The 21,270-nt window shown below is 57.0% G+C and overlaps 1 protein-coding gene across 3 annotated transcripts; it reads left to right on the top strand.

The window, feature by feature from the left end:
• Positions 1 to 262: 262 nt before the first annotated feature.
• NCLN (nicalin) lies at positions 263 to 20,472 on the top strand. Of its 3 annotated transcripts, none has more exons than XM_059697218.1 (15): positions 264 to 622; positions 6,670 to 6,860; positions 7,764 to 7,908; positions 9,457 to 9,551; positions 11,292 to 11,372; positions 13,237 to 13,340; positions 14,480 to 14,568; positions 14,655 to 14,794; positions 15,227 to 15,405; positions 16,916 to 17,003; positions 17,097 to 17,135; positions 17,219 to 17,379; positions 18,310 to 18,363; positions 18,490 to 18,568; positions 18,727 to 20,472. In XM_059697218.1, exons 1-15 carry the CDS (start codon positions 439 to 441, stop codon positions 18,784 to 18,786), a joined length of 1,689 nt encoding a protein of 562 aa, XP_059553201.1. In that variant the 5' UTR covers positions 264 to 438; the 3' UTR covers positions 18,787 to 20,472. The 3 variants fall into 3 exon arrangements, with proteins under 3 accessions (XP_059553202.1, XP_059553201.1, XP_059553200.1); XM_059697217.1 differs by having other exon boundaries at positions 265 to 622; positions 17,216 to 17,379; XM_059697219.1 differs by lacking the exon at positions 18,310 to 18,363 and having other exon boundaries at positions 263 to 622; positions 17,216 to 17,379.
• Positions 20,473 to 21,270: the final 798 nt, after the last annotated feature.

Here is a 21,270-nt window from a genome sequence, read left to right as displayed (position 1 = left end):
TCGGTTCAAGGTCAAGTTCTACATCCGCAGTCACCTCCCCCTCCTCCCACAGCAAAGACAGGGTGTAAATAAGTTCCACTTCAAACAGTTCTTTTTTAAGTCTCCGTATTTCCTGACTTGGAGTTTATGTGAAACTTTAGCAGTTTTAGCCAAACAGTCCACCACAGCTAGCATTCTGGAGTAAATGAGCGGGCCTACAACTCCCAGGTGGCTTCGCGCGCTCCGTGAGAAGTACACCTCCCAGGAGGCAGCGCGGCGGCGCGGGGCGGTCCTCAGCATTGCCCGCAGGACCCCGGGGCGGGCCCGGGCTGCCCGGCGCTGCGTCCTTAGGACCCCGGCGGCTACCCGTGTGGAGGTGAGTCTGCGGGAGCCGCTGCCGTCGCTGCCGCCGCTGTCCCATTCAAGCCGCCGCTCTGCGCGGCTCCCCCGCCGGCCAGGATGCTGGAGGAAGCGGGCGAGGTGCTGGAGAACATGCTGAAGGCGTCGTGCTTGCCGCTCGGCTTCATCGTCTTCCTGCCCGCCGTGCTGCTGCTGGTGGCGCCGCCGCTGCCCGCCGCCGATGCGGCGCACGAGTTCACCGTCTACCGCATGCAGCAGTACGACCTGCAAGGGCAGCCCTACGGTGCGTGGACCCCGGCCTCCCTCCTGGCCTCCCCCGAGTCCCCGCCTTCCCTCCACCGCACCCCTCGGCCCCTGGCTCAGCCGGCCTCCTGTCGGCCTTCCCCGAGCCGAGATGCCCCCTTCCCTCAGCCGGGTCTCTGCTTCCCGGGCCCTAGGACCCTCCTCTCCGGCCTGTCCAGCTGCCAGACCCTCACCTAGGCCCATGCAAGTCAGCGTGGATGCCTAGACCTCCGCTAGGCCCCCAGCTCTCCGCCCGGTGCCCCAGGAGTCCCCCCGCGCCGGCTCCCACACCTTCCCGTCCTTGACAAGGGCTGCCTGTCCCAGAGCCCTCCGACGCTCAGGCTAAGCTCCCTCTGCTCCCGGGTCCCCTCTCCAGTTCCCAGCGGGGCCAGCGTCGCGTTGCCCAGGATGCCCCTCCCTGGGGCACCCCCGCGTGCCATCCCCACTGGGCCATCCTCTGCTCCCAGAGCTTCGCCCTCTGGCCTGGTGGATTTGGAGGTGAGCCACCTCGCTAGGGTCTGCCCGGTGAGCCGCCCAACGTGCTGTTCCACCCAGCCCCTGCTTTCCACAGCCCCTGGGCACCTCGGTGCTCTTGGCGCAGCCTCCACATTCTGCTCCCCTCGGGACTCCAGAGCACAGATCGCCAACCCTAACCCGAACCTTTAACCCTAACCAAGGCCTGGCCCCAGGTCAGGGCCCGTTTCTCTCCAGGCTCTGAGCTCTCCCAGGTCCCCGCTCATGAGCCAGATTCCTCAGAATGCCTTAGCCTGACTCCGCTGCCCCTGTTTAGCCCCTTGCCTTAGGGTCCTGAGGATCCCTTGGACCCCATGTCCTGACCTCTCCTTTGGTATTTGCACCCCTCAGTTAAGCTTCCTCACCTCTAACTTCCTGGAACTCCGCTTGCTCCCTCTCCGGGATTTCTGTGTTGTCTCTGATTCCTGGGCCTGCGCAGCTCCTTGCTCCCCCACTCCTGCTGGCTCACCTGCCAGTGGTGGTTCTGACCCCAGTGCCCAAGTTATCCTACGTTCCCTGGTCTCTTCCCAACTACATGCCTGTATCGGTTGTTCCAGAACCTTCTGGCCTCTGGTTTCTCTCCCAGCCTGGTGCTTTAGGTCCCTGCAACCCAAAGCCTGACTTTCTTATAAAGGAGCCTCCCTCTCCAGTTCTCTTGGTCCCCTGTCTCTAAGGGGTCTGTCTCAGTTCTCGTCGACTGCCCTCTCCTGTTAGGCCGACCGGCGACCCCTGAGGCCCCAAGCCCTGCCAGGCCTTTGGAGAGCCTCAGGCTCTGGAGACGCGTCCAGACTTCCCCTCAGATCCCTCCTCGCCACAAAGTTATGCTCTTTCTGTTCAGAGCAGTGGTTGTCAACCCAGGGTTCATTGGGTGATGACTTTAGGGTGGTCATACTGGGGGTGCTTTGAGTGGGTGGGGGTCAGGTATACTGCTGATCACCTCACAGTGCCCAGCACGGCCCCACACAGAGAAAGATCCGGCCCCAGTGCTGAGGGGCGACACTTGGGGTTTCCGTGATGGTTCTGAACCTGAGGCCTCAGGCTCTGGCGGAGTCGGGGCGGGGGACCAGGAGCTCTAATCTGTGGGCACGTTTCTGTGCATTGACATTCTCCTGGAGGAAGGGTCTGACCAGTCTGAACAGTGGACCTTCTGTGACGGTCGACGGGTTCTGTGCTTTCACTCGTACGGAGCCACCAGCCCCAGGTGGCCACTGGGCCATGGAGATGTGGCTCTGCCACAGAAGGAGATTTTCACTGTTACTTAATTGTGCTAAAGTCACCTACTTACGTGTGACAGGTGGCTGCCATCCTGGTCTAGAGTTTTCATTGGTTTCCCAGAGGAATCCACAGTCCAGAAGGCCCAGATCCTAAAACTCAATATAACCAATTTCTCCAAACCCTGAGTCTCAGTTCCTTCAACTCACACCTGTCATTCTGTCCCAACGCAAACGACTCACATTCAGAAGCCTTGCCAAGAGCCTCTGTCCTGCCCCTCCCAACACACCCAGCTTCTCTCTCTGGCCCCTTGGACAGCTGTAGTCTGACAGCCTGGACACCCCCAGGTTTCCTCTGGCCCTTTCAGCACTGTCCTGCTTGCACCTGATGTGGCCTCCTTTCTCCCCTCCAAACCCACCCAGGAAATGCTGGCTGAATTTGTGGAGCAAACAGGTGCCGAGGCACCATCTTTCTGAATGCAGAGCCATGCTCTCCATCTCCCTCCATTGCAGATCCTAGGTGACCTCTCTCCCCGGCCTCCTCTCCTTTCCCTTAGCTTTTTCCCCTTTCCCTCCCTTTTCTAAGTCCTTTGCTCCTGACCCTGGGATTCCCTCCCGTTCTTTTTTTTTTTTTACTTGGTATCTCCCTCCACATACCCCCTTTCTTGACCCCGTCTTTGTTGCTCCTGGTGAGAAACACAGACACCTCCCGCCCTCTATGAGGCATTTATACAAGCTCTGGGTCCCAGGGGTGATTGGAGGGTGCCTGGTGGGGCACCCACCCACGTTAGCCAAGTGCTGCTTATCTGCAGAGCAGGGAGACAGAGGTCTGGCTTGAGAAACTTGAATGAGGCTCTGCCAGTGGGGCTTACATGTCCACACCCCCACACACCCTGCAATATCCCTGGCTCAGATGTTGGGCAGACCATTGCTGCCTGGGGAGAAGCTGGTGGGGTAGTTGGTGGAGGGGAGGCTCCTCGGGTCTGAGGCATTGCTACTTCTTCTTCAGCAGCAGCAGAAAGACTTGGTGTGGCCAGAAGAAGCCCTGAGTCTCTCCCTGCCAGTGGTGCCTTTGAGAACTGGTCGGCTAGGTCACTGCGGAGTGCAGTCTCCCCAGTGTCTTTCACGCCCTCTCCTAGAGTGCACGCCCCAGGCTCCCCACCTCTGGTGCAATCCTGGCTCAGAGTCTCGTTTCCCAACTTCCTGTCACTCCTGTTAAGAAACGGGGCTGGGCAGCTGCCCAGGAAGGAAAGGCGTGTGCTCTTTGTGCTGCCGTGAACAGCACTGAGGGAAATATACCAGGTACAGGGCCACAGGTGTGGCCCACCCCCTACCAGGTGGACTCTGGCCTTTCTGAGGTCGACTGCTGCTTTAACAGCGCTTGCTCTGTGCTGGTGCACTGTGGCTCAGCAAGGCCCTAGGAGGTGGGGGTGTTAGTACCCCAGCACCATGCTGGGCAGACTTGCCAGGGCTTTTTACATAGGATCGGCCCTTTAGCCATTGTTGTAAATAAAGTTTTATTGGCACACAACCACACGCACTAGTTGATGTGTTTCTGACAGCAGAACTGAGTAGTCATGACAGAGCCGCTACAGCTCAGCCAGGCAAGAGAATTGCTCCTTTGGTCCTTGATAGAAAAGTTTGCAGGCTCCATAGTGGGAACCAGCAACCTCTGTTCCCGTGCCCAGTGCCCTCTACCAAGCCTGAACCTCTGCTGGTCTTGAGCAGGGATGTCGGAGGCTGTGCTGGCTTTAACTTCATATCAGTAAAGATGGTCTCTGCCCTTGGGGCGCTCAGAGTCTGGGGGACAGTCCCTGGCCTTCCCCTTATCCCCCTCCTTCTCTAGCCTTGCTTCCTCCCTCCGGAAATTGGGTGCTGATTCCTGCCCTGTAGGAGCAGCAGGCCCAGTGAGGAGATGCACACAGAAGGCTCCACAGGCTGCCCCTCATGTCCCCGCCCCTGAGGTGACGTTTGAGCCCCTCTGGGAGGCTGAGGGCCCAAAGCAGGTGGGGCATGGAGGAGGGGCCTTCTGAGCATTTCAGGACTTTCAAGGGCATCCTGAAGGTCTTTGCTGCCCTCCCCTGCTTAAAGCAGAGAGAAGTTCCCCAGGGGATTGGGGGTGGAGGCAGGGTACCCCTGGCCCAGGGCATATGGCCCACCTTTACTCCTTGGTCGCAGGCACCCAGCCAGAGATGGCCCTCCCTGTTCCCACCTGGGATGCTGTCTCTTCGGTGTCCGCCGGCCTCCTCTCCCCACCATCCTCCTAGGGCACGCCATTGGAAGCAAGCCTTCTGTCTGCTTGCTCACTTTCCCAAAGAGCTCATTCCTGGAAAGCAGAGGCAGGGATCTAGGCTCCTGGCCCCGAGCCTGGGCTTAGTGTCGCCTAGCATAGGTCTGCATCTGTGAGAGCATGGATGGCGCCTCCCCTGAGCTGCTTCCGCCTCCAGCTGAGGGCTGGCTCCCCTGGGATGCCGGATCCCTTCTCTGTCCTCTGTGCTCACTGCGTGGGTCTCCCACTGGAGGCTCGGGGGCTCCATCCAGCCCTCATGGGGTCAGGGTTTACTTGCTTGCTTCAGCCTGGGTCAGCCTGCAGCATGTGAAATGTTCCGGACTCCTTGCTGCCTTTACAATTGGGGTGATTTGATACAAGAATTGGGATTTCTGGCAGCTTTCTGGCAGCATGTAGGTGGCTCTGACATTGGGATGCTGACTGAGCCCCCTTACCCACCATTTCATTGGAAAAGATGGCTCCCTTGCCCGGCTGGTGTGGCTCAGTTGGTTGAGCATTGCTCTGTGCACCAAAGGGTTGCCAGTTTGATCCCTGGTCGGGCACGTACGGAGGGCAGCCAATTGATGTTTCTCTCTCTCTCCCTTCCTCTCTCTAAGCATGCCCTGCAGTGAGGATTTAAAAAGAGAAAAGATGGCCCCCAAGGGCCTGCCACTACTTTCCGTTCTGTGTACCTGTGGGGAGCTATGTAGACGTATTGCCCCCTCCACAGTCCAGCATTTTAACCTCAAAAGGGCTTCTTTGGGACGCCTTTCTCCAGCAGAACTTCCAGGACACAGCATTCACATGCTGTGTGCCCAAAGGGCTGGCCTTAGGAAAGCTCTCTGCGACTTCCTGGTTCTGACCTGCCACTTTTGATCAGGTGGGGGTGAGGATTCAGCTGCCTATGGGAAGCTTGTGAGTGGCCAGGGTCCAGGCCAAGACTCAGCCTCTCCCTTCTTCCCTGAGTCCCTGGATCTTTCTTGAGCTCTTAGAAGAGAGGCAGAATATGGTGATTGAGTGTAGAGCAGCGAGAAGTTTCTACCTGGGATGACACTTGGAGATGTCTAGGGACATCCATTTGTTGTCACAACTGGGGGTGCTCCTGGCATCGAATAGGTGGGGGGCCAAGGATGCTACTCAACTCCCCACAGTGCCCAGGACAGCCCCCCACAGAGAACAACCCGACCCTAATATCTACTGTGCTGAGTGGGAGAGACCCTGGCATTTCTGGAACTTCTGAGGGTCACTGGGGGACTTAGCGTTTGTTCAGTTGTTCTCCTGGCTGGTGTTCATCAAGAATCTGTCGGGACAGCCCTGGCTGGTTTGGCTCAGTGGATAGAGTGTCGGCCTGCGGACTGAAGGTCCCAGGTTCGATTCTGTCAAGGGCACGTGCCCGGGTTGTGGGCTCCATCTCCAGTAGGGGGTGTGCAGGAGGCAGCCGATCAATGATTCTCATCATTGATATTTCTCTCTCTCTCCCTCTCCCTTCCTCTCTGAAATAAATAAGAATAGAAAAAACAACAACACATGAACCTGTCAGGACGTAAGTGGCTGTGTTGGTTTTACTTTGCAGTGAATGAGGTCTCTGTCCCCTGAATCCCAGTTTAATTAGAGGAATAGATAGCCATACACATGCTAGATGGTGCTGAGGCCCCGCCTAGAGGCTTAACGATCAAGGCAGTGTTAGAGCCCTGAAGGGAAGGAGGTGCCTAGCAGGAGGGGGCCAGAGAGGGCACCATGGGCCACCGGGCTCAGGATAGCCAGGCCCAGAGTTTGGGTTTGCCCTAGGATTCTGGGAGTCGGGGGAGGGCCGGCCTGTGGATTTGTCCTGGGGGAAGTCTCAGCTTTCCTTTGGTTCTCAAAAGGCCCTCCTGCAACGCTCCAGGGTTCAAGTGGGCACTGCATTCAATGCAAGTGGGATGCTGGCCATGGCAGACATGTACTGGGGCATGTGGGCAGAGGGCTGGTGGGACTCGGGGTTACTGAGTCGGTGTTCTCTGGGCGAGGGTCTTGGACCCTGCTGAGGGAGCGCCCCGCCCTTTGGCTCCCCCCTAGGCACACGGAACGCAGTGCTCAACACGGAGGCGCGAACCATCGATGCAGATGTGTTGAGCCGCCGCTGCGTGCTCATGCGGTTGCTGGACTTCTCCTACGAGCAGTACCAGAAGGCTCTACGGCAGTTGGCTGGCGCCGTGGTCATCATCCTGCCACGGGCCATGGCGGCCGTGCCCCAGGATGTCATTCGGGTGAGCCCCCATTCCCCACCTTCTGTACAGGCCAGGGTCCAGAAGCTTCTGTGGAAAAGGGGACACCGGGTTTGAAGTCAGCTGTGTGGCAAGCCATTTCCCTGAGCCCTGGGCCCTTGTCCTTCAGGAAGCAAAAGCCTCCTGTTCCCCTTCATCATTGGTCCTGTCCCCCTGGAGTGACTCTGCAGGGGATACTGGGTAATGTCTGGGGACATCTGTGGTTGTCACAACTGGGGGTGCTTTTGGCATCAGGTGGATGCCACCAGGGGTACCGTTCAACACCCCACAGTGCCCAGGACAGGCCCCCACAGAGAGTGACCCGGACCTGATGTCAGCAGTGCTGGGGGGCAGAGGTCTGCTTTGAATGAACAGGGTCTGATAGGATCCCCCAAGATTCTGCGGTAAAGATGCTTTGCACATGAGAAGGGGGTGTGGGGGTGGAGGTTGGGTAGGGTCAGCAGCCCACATTTTCCAAGAGCCAGCTCAGTGCCAGGCATACAGTTTATGCCCACTGTCCATCTAGGTCCCTGCCGTCAGCTTAGGAAGCCAGCACCCATTGCCCACTTATTGCTAAGGATGTGATGGCCAGTGAGGGCAGGACAGTCCACAGTAACACCAGACCTGACCCCAGCCTGGCTGGCTCCAGTGCCTGTTCTCTCAGCCCACTTCCTCCCTCCTGGGTACCACCCAGGGGGCCCCTGGGCACCACCACACCTCACCTGTCCCTCCGTCTTCGTCGTACTTTCCTGTCTCCTTCTTGCCCCTTCCTCTTCTCTGGTGCAATCCTAGCCTCTTAGCTGCCTCCGTGGAGGCATTCTTTCAGGCCTGGCCTATCTGCCCTCCAGGGACAGCCACTGGGCACCCCCAGGCCATTAGTCACCTAACTGTGTGTCTCTTCCACAGCAATTCATGGAGATTGAGCCTGAGATGCTGGCCATGGAGACCATTGTTCCCGTGTACTTCGCTGTGGAAGACGAGGCCCTGCTCTCCATCTATGAGCAGACTCAGGCTGCCTCTGCCTCCCAGGGCTCTGCCTCTGCTGCCGAAGGTGTGGGGGGCTGCAGGAGCCGGGCGGGTTCATGGGGAGCCTTCCCTGTTGAGGTCCAGGGTCACACTGCCACTTCTGAAACCCTTAGCACATTACCCATGCTTAACAGTGCAAGTTACCAGGCCCTGCCCCAGACCTGCTGTGTCACAGTCTCAGGGCTGGGGCCCAGGACTCTGCATTTAATAGCCCCCACCTTATCCCACCACTGATTTTCAGGCAAACAAAAGCTTTGAGAGCTACTAATTTGGAGGGAGGTGTTTTCTGTCTTCAGCCTCCAGATGTTTATGGAAAACATGGCATCTATTTCGTTTTCTCTGTCCTTCCTGCTGAATACATCAGGGTGGGTCAGCAACGTTCTTGGGAGGAGGAGAAAACCTTCCTCCTATGCCATGGACTGGGGATGCTGTGGTGAGCTGGGAGCGGGAGTGGTTCACTGTTGGGAGTGAGACAGCAAAATTAGTCAAAGAAATGCAGCTGAAAGGAACCACCTGACCCTCTGTTCTCACCTATCGAAACGGCAGGTGTAACAGGAGAAAAATACTCAGAACTGACAGGAGTGGGCAAGGCAGGAGGGCTTGTCCACACTGGGAGACTTGGCTCAGCTCCCTGGGGAAACAGTCTGGCAGTATGTGTTTAAGCTGTAGACAAAGGTTTGATCCTCCTGGCCAGATGATTAGCTGCATGGGATGCTAGATTGGGGATTGACAAACCACAGCTTTTAGCTGTCTGTGTAAAGAAAGTTTTATTGCCACTCTGCTGTGTCCATTTGTTTATGTATTGTCTATGGTGGCTTTCACGGCAGCACAGTTGAATGGCTATGGCAGAAAATATTGCTCTCTGGCTTTTATAGAAAAAGGTTGTCAACCCCTGGTTTATATCAAAGTCTTGATAGCACCTGTCTGCATTGACAGCAGAGTGAGTTTTTGGAAAGACCTAAATTTCCAGTTAGATCCAAAGAGGGAAGGAATCTTCTGCTCAGTGGAATATTATGCAGCCATTAACAATGACATCAGGGTAGAATTTTAGCAGCATGGAAAAATGCTTATTTAAATTGGCAAGTGGCAAACATCCACAGTGAGCAAGGTGGCGCTGCCTTGTGTCTGGTCATGAGCAAGTGAATTCCAAATCTTCGGGAGCTTAGGCTGTTAGGGCCTTTGGGGATGGGCTGGTGGATCATGGGCCATCTGATGGGAGACTCCTGTTTCTGGGTCACCTCTAGGGTGACCATCTTCATGGGTGCTGAGTCAGTCCTTGGAAGGCTGGGTCAGGGGACGTGAAATGCCTCTGTGAATTTGGAATAGAGGCCCAGGGTATTGCAGAGTGAGGGCACTCTGCCTGCTTGGGGTTGGGGTGACTTTCACCAGCTCATCCTGGACACCCAGGCTCTTTTCCATGTCCAGCCATCGCCTTGCATTCTAGTTCGTGTGGTCAGTTCTGTATGTAGCTTTGCCTAGACTGACCATCTAGGGCCCAGGATGTGGGAGTGATGAGGGTGCTGGCTGTGGTCGGGGGACCCTTGGATTGACCCCTCACTGCTCCTGTCCCCAGTGCTGCTCCACACTGCCACTGCCAATGGCTTCCAGATGGTCACCAGCGGGGTCCAGAGCAAGGCCTTGAGTGACTGGCTCATCACCAGTGTGGAGGTGAGTGCCAGCCCTGTTCCTGTGCCGAGCCCCTGGGATGGGGGGTGCTGAGACCACTGTCTCATCCTCAGAGCCCGCCCTGGTGCCTACTGCCCAGTTAGGCCCATTGCAGCTGAGCATACTGGTCTCCCCACCCTCTGCTTGGGCCAGGCACTGCCTTCTGTATTAATGGGGCTTCTGTAGGCCCAAATTCCCAGGGACTTACACCAGATGGTGCCAGGCTGCTTGGCACTGCCCCCATGTCAGTATGCAGACTCTGGTAAAAGTTGGGGTGCAGCCACTCCTCTGCCTCCCGGACTAAGTGAGTCTGCCTTAGAGCTGTTTAACACACAAAATCAGTTGAGCCCTGGCCGGTGTCCTCAGTAGTAGGTATTGGCCTGCGCACTGAAGGGTTGCAGGTTTGATTCCCAGTCAAGGGCATGCACCTGGGTTGCAGGTTCGTTCCCAGCCCTGGTCGAGGTGTGTGTGGGAGTAAACCAATCAGTGTGTCTCACATGGATGGTCTCTCCCTCCCTCCCTTCCACTTTCTCTAAAAATCATGGTGGGGAAATACCCTCTGGTGAGGATCAACAGAAAAACAAAGTCATTCAAGAATCCCATGCCTTTCTGTAATTTCCCTTGAATTCCTCTCGCATTTCAGAGGGTCACTCGGATATCCAGGCTGAGGCCTGGAGCCAAGTGAAGTGGCAGTGAGGAGAGGACTGGATTCCTGCAGAGACGGGGGAAGAGGCACGGCAGCTAGCAGGGCTGGCAGGCCGATTCGGCATAAGGGAGGCTGCAGCAGCCTCTGTGCAATGGATACAACACTCAGATGAATACGTGTTTTAAAGTTGCATAAGAGATGGTGGTGATTTGGGCAGAGAAAACCTGTACTGGCCAGAGTCCTTGTTATCAGACTCCCAGGGGGTCACAGCAGATGGAGCCACTGGGGGTCTGGCGGGTCCCTTTCACATTTTTTAAAAAATATTTTTATTGATTTCAGAGAGGAAGGGAGAGGGAGAGATAGAAACATCAATGATGAGAGAGAATCATTGATTGGCTGCCTCCTGCACCCCCCACACTGGGGATCAAGCCTGAAACCCGAGCATGTGTCCTGACTGGGAATTGAACAGGTGACCTCCTGGTTCACAGGTTGACGCTCAACCACTGAGCCACGCCAGTGGGGCCCCTCTCACATTTGAGGCTCTGTTCCAACCTGGTTGCCACGGCCTTTGGTTCTGAAAATGTCTGTGCTGCCATGAGTCCTCCGCCATTCCTATTACTCACATGGGAAGCAGGGGGCAGGGAGGAAGTGGGGGTGCTTGGCCTCCCTCCCACTGTCCCCAGCCAGTGCTGGGACCTGCACTGGGGCTCTTGGGGCTCCTCCATTCCTGACTGCACCATTTCTCCTTATCAACAGTGCTCTGCCCTTCAAAACAGTGGCTTGGAGCTCAGCCTTTGAAGGGTGGGCTTTGCGTCCAGGGGTAGAAGCACCCTAAGAAGATGGCACAGATTCCTGTAGCTAGAGCTGTGGTCAGCGAACTGCAAGTCTAGCCTTCAGCCGATTTCTATTAAGTTTCATTGGCACCTGGCCACGCCCATTCATTCACAGGTCACCCACAACGGACAGGTTATGACAGACCATAGAGCTAGCAAAGCTAAAAATACTCTCCTACCCCTGGCCTGCTGGGTGGGGGCCGCCTGGACTGTGGTGGTCAGAGCCCCAGCTGGCTGGCCGCTTCACAGATCGTCTCTCCACAGGGGCGGCTGACGGGCCTGGGGGGAGAGGACCTTCCCACCATCGTCATTGTGGCTCACTACGACGCCTTTGGAGTGGCTCCTGTACGTATGCGCTCGCCTCAGGAGGGAGGTGGGTGCCTTTCCTCCCACACTGCTCAGCCCAGCTCAGACGCAGAAGCGGCTGTCTGTGCACAGCAGCTGTGGTCAGAGGAGCAGCGCCCACTCTGAGAGCCCTTTAGGCATTACCTCAGCTCCTCTTGAGGACCCTGCAGGGTGGGTGCCGTCTTCCAGTTGAGACAGGTGAAACCAGGGTGAGTCTTGTGGACAGGGTTCCATTGCAGATAGGTGGCTGGGCCTGGACTAGAGCCCGGCGTGTCTGTCAGGTCTCCAAGAGACTCCGTCAATAACTCACCGAGAGTACCCCAGGGCTCAGCAGATGGGTGTCCTCATGGCCATGTTTATGCAGAGACAGTACTGAGCCAGGGGCAAAGCGTGTGGGACAGGTCGGCATGGGGACCAGGCACAGCTTCCAGAGTCCACAGCACTCACTCCCCCAAAACAGGATGTGACCATGCATGTGAGGTGTAGTCTCCAGGGCTCATAGAGACCCAGTGCCCAGGGTTCTCACTGGGGGCCGATCATGCAGGCCCCTCTGCCTGGCAAGTCCGAGATCCAGAATCCGGAGGAGAGCACGTGCACAGCATGAGTCATGTGTTGGCACAGACAGGTTATGCCCGGGAGCCCCCATCAGTGAGTCCAGTTCCAGACATCGCCCAGGGCTGGCCTTCCAGGCCGGCGTCTCTGAGGAGAGAAGCCTGAGGTGCACTTAGCCCTTCCCGCAGGCTGCAGGCATCCCTGGGCCACCTCTCAGCGCTCCCAGCATGGCGAGATTGGGGCCAGAGTGTAAATCTGCTTCCTTTGTCAAGAAAGTCTCGCTTTGGAAGAACAGCCAGCTGAACCAAACAGGGAGCTGATGGTGGGTGGACCTGCAGCCTTGTGTGAGCGTTTGTGCCCAAGACCAGGGACAGCTGTGCAGGGGCCACACCACCTGGGAGGCCAAGGCCATCCTTGAGAACACCTGGACCAGCCGGGCCCAGAGACAGGCTCTGAACAGTTAGCTGAGAACAATGCTTCTCAACTTGTTCATTATTCCTTTTTAGACACTTTCGTCCTAATTTCTGTCTGTGGAATTTAAAAAATAAAATAATTCCCATAATGTAAAATTCACTCTTTTAAAGCACACAATTCAGTGGTTTTTAATATAGTCACGAGGTTGTATAACCATCTCCACTATCTAATTCCAGAACATTCCTTCATCCCCATCCCTATTAGCAGTCTGGACATTTCGCATAAATGGAATCACACACTCTGTGGCCTTTGGTGTCTGGCTCCTCTTGCTGAGCATCATGGTCCTCATCCCCATGAATTTTACTTCTGTTGATACACTATGTGTTGGTTAATAGACTGTGACCTGGGGAGAGTCCTGAGCCATTATGGAATCCAAGATTTCTTTCTTTCCCCAGGAAATAGTCATTGCCCCATTGGAGTACTGCTTTCAGTCACAGAACCCAGATGAGTTGAGGGAAGGCGCAGAAGGCTGGTGGGCTGGCAGGGGGGAGAACCTGCACCAACTCCCCCCATAGTGAAGGGAGTGAGGGTCCGAGTGCACATGCTGAGGCTGCTGGGTGGAGGCAGCCCTGGTGGCACAGTTCCCTGCTCTGCACAGGTCAGAGTTGCAGTGGGCAAGGAGACGCAGAATTGCGTCAAGTGTCCAGGCGCTCATCCGCAAGGACATGGAGGTGCTGTCAGCCTGGGGCTCTAAGCAGAGGAGGGTAGCCATCCCAGGCCTGCTCTAATGTGGACTGGGGACAAGACTGCATGGGCAGAGTGCTGTGGGAGGAGGGTAATGAGGTGCCATGTGTGGCCGGTGGGGGGTGACGGCTGGTCTTGTCTTGCTCGTCCACAGTGGCTGTCACATGGCGCAGACTCCAACGGGAGCGGCATCTCCGTGCTGCTGGAGCTCGCCCGCCTCTTCTCCAGGCTATACACCTACAAGCGCACCCACGCTGCGTAAGTGATGGCCGGGAGGGAGGGGATGAGGGCCAGGTGGGGCCACATGCTGATTGGGCCACACTGGTTACGCCTTGTGGCCCAGGTGCAGTTCCAACCCCAGCAATAACAGTGTCTCTGTTGAGGCTACCATAGGCCAGGTCCCTCCCACATTCATCCCCTGGAATCCTGCCCAGGAGGCTCGGCTGCTGTTAGTCCCGGCAAGTGTTGGGGATGCTTTCAGCTGCAAATAACAATCGAAACACTCTAAAAATAGTCACTTAAACTAGTTTCCTGCTCTTGGCCCTGTGGACACTGGGCTGGGTTGTTCTTGGTTTATTCACCCACACACCGCGCTGCCCTGGGGCAGAAAGGGGCCCAGCGAGAGCATCAGTCTCCTAGAACTGTTGTCACCAAGCACCACACACAGAAGCTGAAATAGCAAACGTTTATGCTCCCAGTTCTGGATGCCAGAGGCCTAGATCAACTTGTCACAGGCCATGCTCCCGCTAAGGCTCCGGGGCAGGGTCCTTCCTGCCTTTCCCAACTCCTGGGAGCTGCCTCCAGTCCTCAGAATTTCTTGGCTGTGGCTGCGTAACTCCAGTCTCTGTCTCCTTCCTCACACGTCTTCTCTCTTTCTGTCTTTTCTCTCCTGTAAGAACTGCCGTGGCCCTGGTGGGATGGGTGCGGTAGAGGATGAGGGAGGCCCAGGATATGGTCTTTGGTGACAGCCTGGCTTCAGTCCTGCTTCGGGAAAAGCAGTGCTGGATTCCTTTCTCCTTTTCTTTCTGGTCTACTTCCTCGTCATCGATTGAAACCAGGTTGTCGCCTGGTTTTGAGGGCTCAGAGAAGCCTCTGGAACAGTGGTTCCCACCCAGGGTGACTCTGCCCTAGGGGATACTGGACTGTGTCTGAGGACATCTGTGGTTGTCACAACTGGGCATGCTCCTGGCATCGAGTGGATGGAAGCGGCTCAGTACACCAGGGTGCCAAGGATGGCCCCACACGGGGATGACCCGGTGCTGGTGCCAGAAGTGGGCAATGGGGAAGCCCTGCCCTAAGGGCTGGTCAGGATTTTGCACTTGGGGGAGACCATCTCCTCCTTGTTGAGGACTTGGACACGCATCTGCCAAAGCTGACACCTCTGCTCTCCCCATCAGGTATAATCTCCTGTTCTTTGCGTCTGGAGGGGGCAAATTTAACTATCAGGGGACCAAGCGCTGGTTAGAAGACAACCTGGACCACACAGGTTAGTGGCCCCCAGCTTTCCCAGGTTATGTGGTCAGAGGCCCTTGGCTCCCCCCCGACCCCGGTCAGCTCCTACTGTCTCCACAGATTCCAGCCTGCTCCAGGACAATGTGGCTTTCGTCCTCTGCCTGGACACCGTGGGCCGGGGGAATAGCCTGCACCTGCACGTGTCCAAGCCGCCCAGGGAGGGGACGCTGCAGCACGCCTTCCTGCGGGAGCTGGAGATGGTAGGTGCCCCTGGTGACGAAGGAGCCCTCCAGGCAGCAGCTTGGCCCCATGCTGGGCACGTGCCCATTTCACAGACCCCCGGAGGCCCTGACAAGGGCAGCAGTATATCACAAGGGACTCGGGGCCAGGCTGGGGTATCTGCCCTACTGTCCCCTGTTAGCTGGTGTCCACCACCAGCCAGGCATCAGACCAGGCACTCTGCAAACCCTGGGACCTTGAGTGAGCCTCAGTTGGCTTCCTGGGAGGCAAGTGGGTTTTCCCCGTTTCTAAACGGGGGAGGTTTGGGGAGGGACATGGGACCCGCTTGGCCCTCAGGATCCTGTGAACGTTTGTAGAATGAACTCAGTGCGAGATGTCCCTCTGCAGACTTGCTGGGTGTGGCCGGGACCCAGGGCAGTGGGCGGACTCCCTGACGACGCCCTCCCGCACAGGTGGCTGCTCACCAGTTCCCGGAGGTGCGCTTCTCGATGGTGCACAAGAAGATCAACCTGGCAGAGGACATCCTGGCCTGGGAGCACGAGCGCTTCGCCATCCGCCGGCTGCCGGCCTTCACCCTGTCCCACCTGGAGAGCCACCGTGATGGCCAGCGCAGCAGCATTATGGACGTGCGGTGAGTGCGGCCCCCAGGCCTCCCACTTTATCTCATAGCTGTCTTTCTGTCATCTGGGTCCTACGAACAAAACTATTCTTCCAGAGTAGGGGCCTGGCAGTAGACATGGTGCCTGGAGGGAGCAATCCTGCCCTGTGGGTTGGAGGGAGGGGCTGGCACTAGCCTGGCAGCTCAAGAAACAGGAGTGTGGCTCACCTGTGCTTACTCAGCAAGAGGGTGCTGGGGACGGGGAGGACACAGCAAGTGGCTTTCCCCCACCTCCAGCCCTTGTGCATGACTTTTAGACCCTGAGCACCTGTGGCTTCTGCCCCCAGGCCTTTGCATGGCTGTGTTGCCACCTGGCGAGCTGTGCTCTGTCTTCCAGGCCCCTCATGCTTCCTTGGGAGCCCTCCCACCAACTACTTTCTCACTCTTTTCTCTGTGGCGCTGCTACCTCTGGCTTCTGTTGTTTTAGGACCTCACATCCCATTAGTTCCCCCTGCTAGCATGGCAGCCCCCAGTGGGGCTGGGGGTATTGGCTGCCAGACCCCGAGCCTGGGACAGTCTGCCTGTGCCCTCTCATTGGCCAACCCTGAGCAACGTCCTAGCTACTGGACACGCATCAGCTGGGGGAATGAAAAGGTGGTCCTGGATGGGGTTCAGCCCAGCCTGGTGACAGGCAAGACCCAGAGAGTTAGAACAGGCACAGCGGGAGCATCAGCTGGTCCCGCAGCTGGAGGGCTTCTTGGAGGAGGTGGCACTGAAACCAAGGGACATGAGTCAGGAGAAGGGTGTTCCAGGGCAGAGGAAGCTGAGAGCAAAGGAGAGTTGCAGGAAAAGAGGAACAGAGCCCGGAGAGTGAGTGAGCCACCTCCCCCTGCTGCTCTCCCCTCCCAGGGTGGGCCCAGCATCTCACACCCACTTGGATCAGTGACATTTTGCCTCCAGCGTTCCTCTTTTCGGGTCTGTGTTGCCCATGATCCCTGGTGTCCCTTGGCTTGTGACTGCATCACCCCAATCTGTGTCTCCTTTGTCACAAATTTTCCTCCTAGAAGGACACCCGCCATTGGATGTGGGGCCACCCTACTTCAGTGTGACCTCATCCTAACTAATCACATCTGCAAAGATCCTACCCCCAAATCAGGTCACCTTCCCAGGTTCGGGTGGGTGTGACTTTGGGGAGGATATTTGACCCTAACTGCTTGGCAGGTTCTCTGACCACTCACGTTCCAGATGAGGAAACAGGCTCAGAAGAGTCCACTCATTTCAGGCAGACACAAGGAGCCAGGCTAGCTTCTCTGTACCTGCAAATAACCCCCATGGGTGCTGGGCAGCCTTTTGAGGAGGGCAGGGTCCCCCTAAATTTTAAAGCAGAATCTGAGGTGTGGAGAGGTGCCCGCCCTGCCCAAGGAGTCTGTGTCTTTTCTTATTTATATTATCATTAAATATATGGTTGCTCTTGATTTTTGGTGATTATAAATGATGCTGATTCCAAATATATAGAGATTTTTTTTCCAAATCCGCCCTGAAGGTCCCGGGTTGACTCTAAAACCCTGACCCGCAACACAAGGCTCATCGCAGAGGCCCTGACTCGAGTCATCTACAACCTGACTGAGAAGGTGAGACCCCACCGGTGGCCACAAGCCCTCCCTCCCTCCACCCAGTGCACCAGGCGGGTCGGGACTGAGAGCCTGTCCTTCCTCTCTTTGCAGGGGACGCCCCCGGACATGCCTGTCTTCACAGAGCAGATGGTAACCGCTGGGCTGGGTGGGCAGGGGTCCTGGGTCAGTGGTAGGAAGGGGTCTCTTGACCATGGCCATGTTCCTCGCAGCAGATCCAGCAGGAACAGCTGGACTCGGTGATGGACTGGCTCACCAACCAGCCCCGGGCTGCCCAGTTAGTGGACAAAGATGGCACGTTCCTCAACACCCTGGAGCACTACCTGAGCCGCTACCTGAAGGAGGTGAAGCAGCACCATATCAAGGCTGACAAACGGTGAGGCGCAGACGGCCCCCACCCTGTCACAGGCTCATGAAGTGTGGCTGGCCAGTGAGCATGCTCTTCTAGAGTCTTCTATACCGCTCCCAGTGCCAGAGTGAGCAAATAAATAAAATACCGGATGAAAAGTTAAATGATAAGTAAAAAGTACTGAGTACTAGTTAACTTTGAGTTCCAGATAAAACAGCAAATTGTTTTTTAGTGTAAGTATATCCCATGAAATGCTTGGATATACTTATCCTAAAAGCCTGTTCCCTATTTATCTGAATCTGCAGAGAACTGATCTCCTGTGTTTTATCTGGCAGCCCTAACCTCCACTCACCCTCTGGTCCTTCCGTGCTCTAGGCCTCAGGTGGCTTGTACCCCGGTCCCTGTCTGCCCTTGGGGTGCTTCTCCTCACCGTGGGCCCCCTGAGTTTTATCTTTTTTCTGCTCAAGGCTCCCAAGCTGAACTGAGCAGGCACCTCAGGGGGTGTGAGAGGAGAGGCACCTGTGGGTGTCCATGGGCAGAAGATGTCCCCAGACTGCTCATTGCCCTTGCTGGCCTCCACCTTCCGTCCGAGTCATGGCACTCCCGGAAAGCGCTTAGAAGAAACTGAGGCTCAAAGTGGCTCCACCGCCGAAGCCAGGGTCCTGATTCTCGGGCCACGGTCACCCACCCTCTATAGAAATACTTCCGAGACCAGTCAAGTTTCTACAGTCCCCGTGTTCCATTTTTAAAGATTGTTTCAGCACCAAAAAAGCAATAGGAAAGATCGTATTTCAGAATAAAGGACTGTCCTTTCCCAGGAGGAATCGTGGCAGCCTCGAGGAGACACACACATAGGGTGCTCCCTCCATGTCCCTGGGCTTGTGAGACATCCGGGTGGTCTGCTATCTGGGGTCCCGGCTGTCGGGGCGAGGCCACTGAGAACCCACTCTCTCCCAGGGACCCCGAGTTTGTCTTCTACGACCAGCTGAAGCAGGTGATGAATGCCTACAGGTGAGCTGCTCTGGACCAGGAGCCCTTGTCCCCCTGGGTGACCATCCAGGGGACTGTGGTCCACAGGACAGCCAGGGAGTGGCCAGTTTCACCCCCTCTCTTGACCTCTGACTCCTCTCCCTCCAGGGTCAAACCAGCCATTTTCGACCTGCTCCTGGCCGTCTGCATCGGCGCCTACCTCGGCATGGCCTACACAGCGGTCCAGGTGAGCTCACAGGGCTCAGGTGGGAGGGTGACCTGCCCAGGTGCGTTCTCGCCCCCTCCTGCCTAGAAGCATGTGATCCACGGCCTCTGGGCCTTCCTTGGTGGGGTTTGTCCCCGCCCTCACTCCTGACCTCACTTGCGCCCTCCCCCTGCCTCCAGCACTTCGACCTCCTGTACAAAACAGTTCAGAGACTACTGCTGAAGGCCAAGACACAGTGAGGAGGCCCTGCCAGCACCATGGCCCCGCCTGCCACCCTCACCACCACCCTTGGCTGCAGGGGCTCACCGAAACCCCGAATTACAGAGCTTTTCTGTGCTGCTCTTGAGGATTTAGGGGGTTCTTTCTCTTGTTTGTCCTTCGAACTCCCTCGGAGGAGCATTGGGTAGAGTTCGGGGCCAGACCATGGACTGGGGACAAGCGGGGGCTGAGCCCCTGGCCCCGGAGATGGCCCTTCGGCCCTCAGGCGCTAAGCCGCGCTGTGAGAGGAAATTTGTCCGGCACAGCCTTGGGGTCACTCCTGCTCGTGATGCCGACCACGGCTGGCACTGGCTCTGCATTTGTCCACGCTGTCTCCATCCCCCTCAGTGTCCCGGATGCTCTCTTCATGTTGGTCTGAGAGGGCAGCTCCAGCCTCCGGGCCCCAGCTTGTAGCTCCGGCCTTGGAAGGGTATGTCTCCTCCCTGAGCCAGGGCTGAGGCACAGGTCTCCCAGGACCCCCACTGGGCAGTTGGTGCCCTGAAGACCTGGAGCCCCCCCCCCCCCTTGCCTTCCTGCAGGGCCCTGCGTTGTTCCCAGCACTGGGGCTTCTCTGGCCTCTGCTCCCTTTCACTGCGCCCCAGGGATGCCAGCATCTCCCCAGGCGTCTTCTCTGTTGGCTCCTGGGCTCCCAACCCCTGGCTCCCAAAGGGAAACCGGTGCCTTTGGAGGCCCCAGGCTCCAGAGGCAGTGCCCAAGGAGGCCCTGGAGGAGGGGCCCTGGGCTGGAGGCTCTGGCCCCTCTGCGAACTCACTTCTTAGCCCAACTGAGCCGTTTCCTCATCTGGAAAGGAGGGTGTGGTGTGTCCTGGGGGAGTGAAATCCATGTTGGGGCCTGGTGGGGGCGTCAAGGCAGAGTGTCGGCTGGAGAAGATGTGTCGGTGGGATCCAGAGGGGGAAGGTGTGGGCTCTGCGAGCCTCAACCAAGCCCGCACTCCACAAACCAGGTGCCTCATGGGCGTGAGCTTCTCTCGGTGGAGAGAAGGCTTCCAGCACTGGATGGACCTCAGGGAGATGCAGGTGTACCAATTCATGAGCAATATAATCAAGCAAGTGTTAAGTGCTAAGGGGGAGGCTCAGGACCGGGAAGGAGGGGCTCCAGGCTCACCATGGAGGTCTGAAGTGGTGTAAAGGGGCAACAGGACGGCTCTCCCACCCCCCACCCAGCCTGCTGTTGCCCCTTCCCCAAAGCCCGCCAGCAGGAGGGACTGACTGGGCTCTTCTTGGGGCTCTTGTCTGCCTCCACCTCAGTCTCCCACCTTTGCCAAAGCAGTCCCTGGGCACTTGCGGCTGTCCTGTCCTCAGCCTTCCGGGCCCCGGCTGTTGGCTAAGCCAGGTCTCGGGAGAGGTCAGCATGGGGGCCACAGGTTCTGCCTCGTTCCTCCTCCACCCTGCCCGGAGGACCCACTGCCCCAAAGACTTCACCAAATGCTTGACCACCTCTGGGGGCTCATGCCACAGGATGGGAAGTTGGACGGGGTGGGAGGAGGGAAACTCATCTTTCCTCACATGTGACTGATGGGTGCACCATCTGGGATTGCCCAGCTGGTGCCCTCCCTCCCCAGGGTGGCTCAGGCCACTGACTGTTCAGAGCTCAGGCTGGATGTGGGACGCAGTTGGATCAGAAAATAAAGCCATATCGAACATTCAGCCTCGAATGTCCTGTCTGGGGGTGTGGGCAGGCTGATTCTGAGGCTGTGAGGGGTTCTGTCCGGGCTCTCCCAGCTTCTGGCGTTCCTTGGATTGTGGACTATGGCTCCAGTCTGCCTCCACCTTCATATTGAGTATTCTCTGTATGTGTCTCTAATATGGGTACTGGTTAGGATTCAGGGCCCACTCAATTCTAGGACAACCTCATCTCCACTAACTACGTCTGCAAAGGCCCTCTTTCCAAATAAGTTTTCATTTTGAGGTTCCCAGGGGTTATGAATTTGAGGGGACAGCATTCAACCTAATATGGGGGTGGGGGCACCAGGCTGTGTGGAGGCCCCTCCCACCAGTCAGGCCCAGCCCCAGCTCCGAGGAGCGTCCTGGCCTGGGCACAGCCTCTGGGATACTGGTGCAGCTCACTCTGGGTTTATGGGGTGCGGTTGCTCCAGGCATGGGCAAGGAGGGGTGGGCCATCTCTCCTCTCCCCTGCCGTCCCCCTGCAAAGGCTGGAAGGTAGCTTTGGCCTCATCATGAACTCCGGTAAAAGTCCCCACATTTCAGAGGAAAGGCCGGCCCGTTACTCCTCATATTAACATAAGCTGATGTTTCCGGTTTTTACACAAAAAGTTCCACACGAAAACCACCAATAGCCCCAGCTGCAAAGATGGCTGCCCTCAGGCTCGTGTGTTTTCATCCTGTTTCCCAGTGTATGTGGGTGTATGTGAATATAAGTACATGCCATCTCGTTTTGAAAATAGGACTCAATTTTTAAGTATTTCTCTTTAAGTAGCTCTTTGC

This window comes from Myotis daubentonii, chromosome 5 (assembly GCF_963259705.1).
Source record: "Myotis daubentonii chromosome 5, mMyoDau2.1, whole genome shotgun sequence".
Taxonomy (NCBI): domain Eukaryota; kingdom Metazoa; phylum Chordata; class Mammalia; order Chiroptera; family Vespertilionidae; genus Myotis; species Myotis daubentonii.
Note: the sequence above shows the minus strand (reverse complement) of the source record. Positions and strands in the feature narration are given on the sequence as shown.

Coding starts and splice junctions, on each gene's coding strand:
- NCLN (XM_059697217.1), top strand. CDS start 439: ATGCTGGAGGAAGCGGGCGAGGTGCTGGAGAACATGCTGAAGGCGTCG. Junction 7,909..9,456: donor CTCTGCCTCTGCTGCCGAAG/GTGTGGGGGGCT, acceptor TCCTGTCCCCAG/TGCTGCTCCACACTGCCACT. Junction 17,004..17,096: donor TCTACAACCTGACTGAGAAG/GTGAGACCCCAC, acceptor CTCTCTTTGCAG/GGGACGCCCCCGGACATGCC.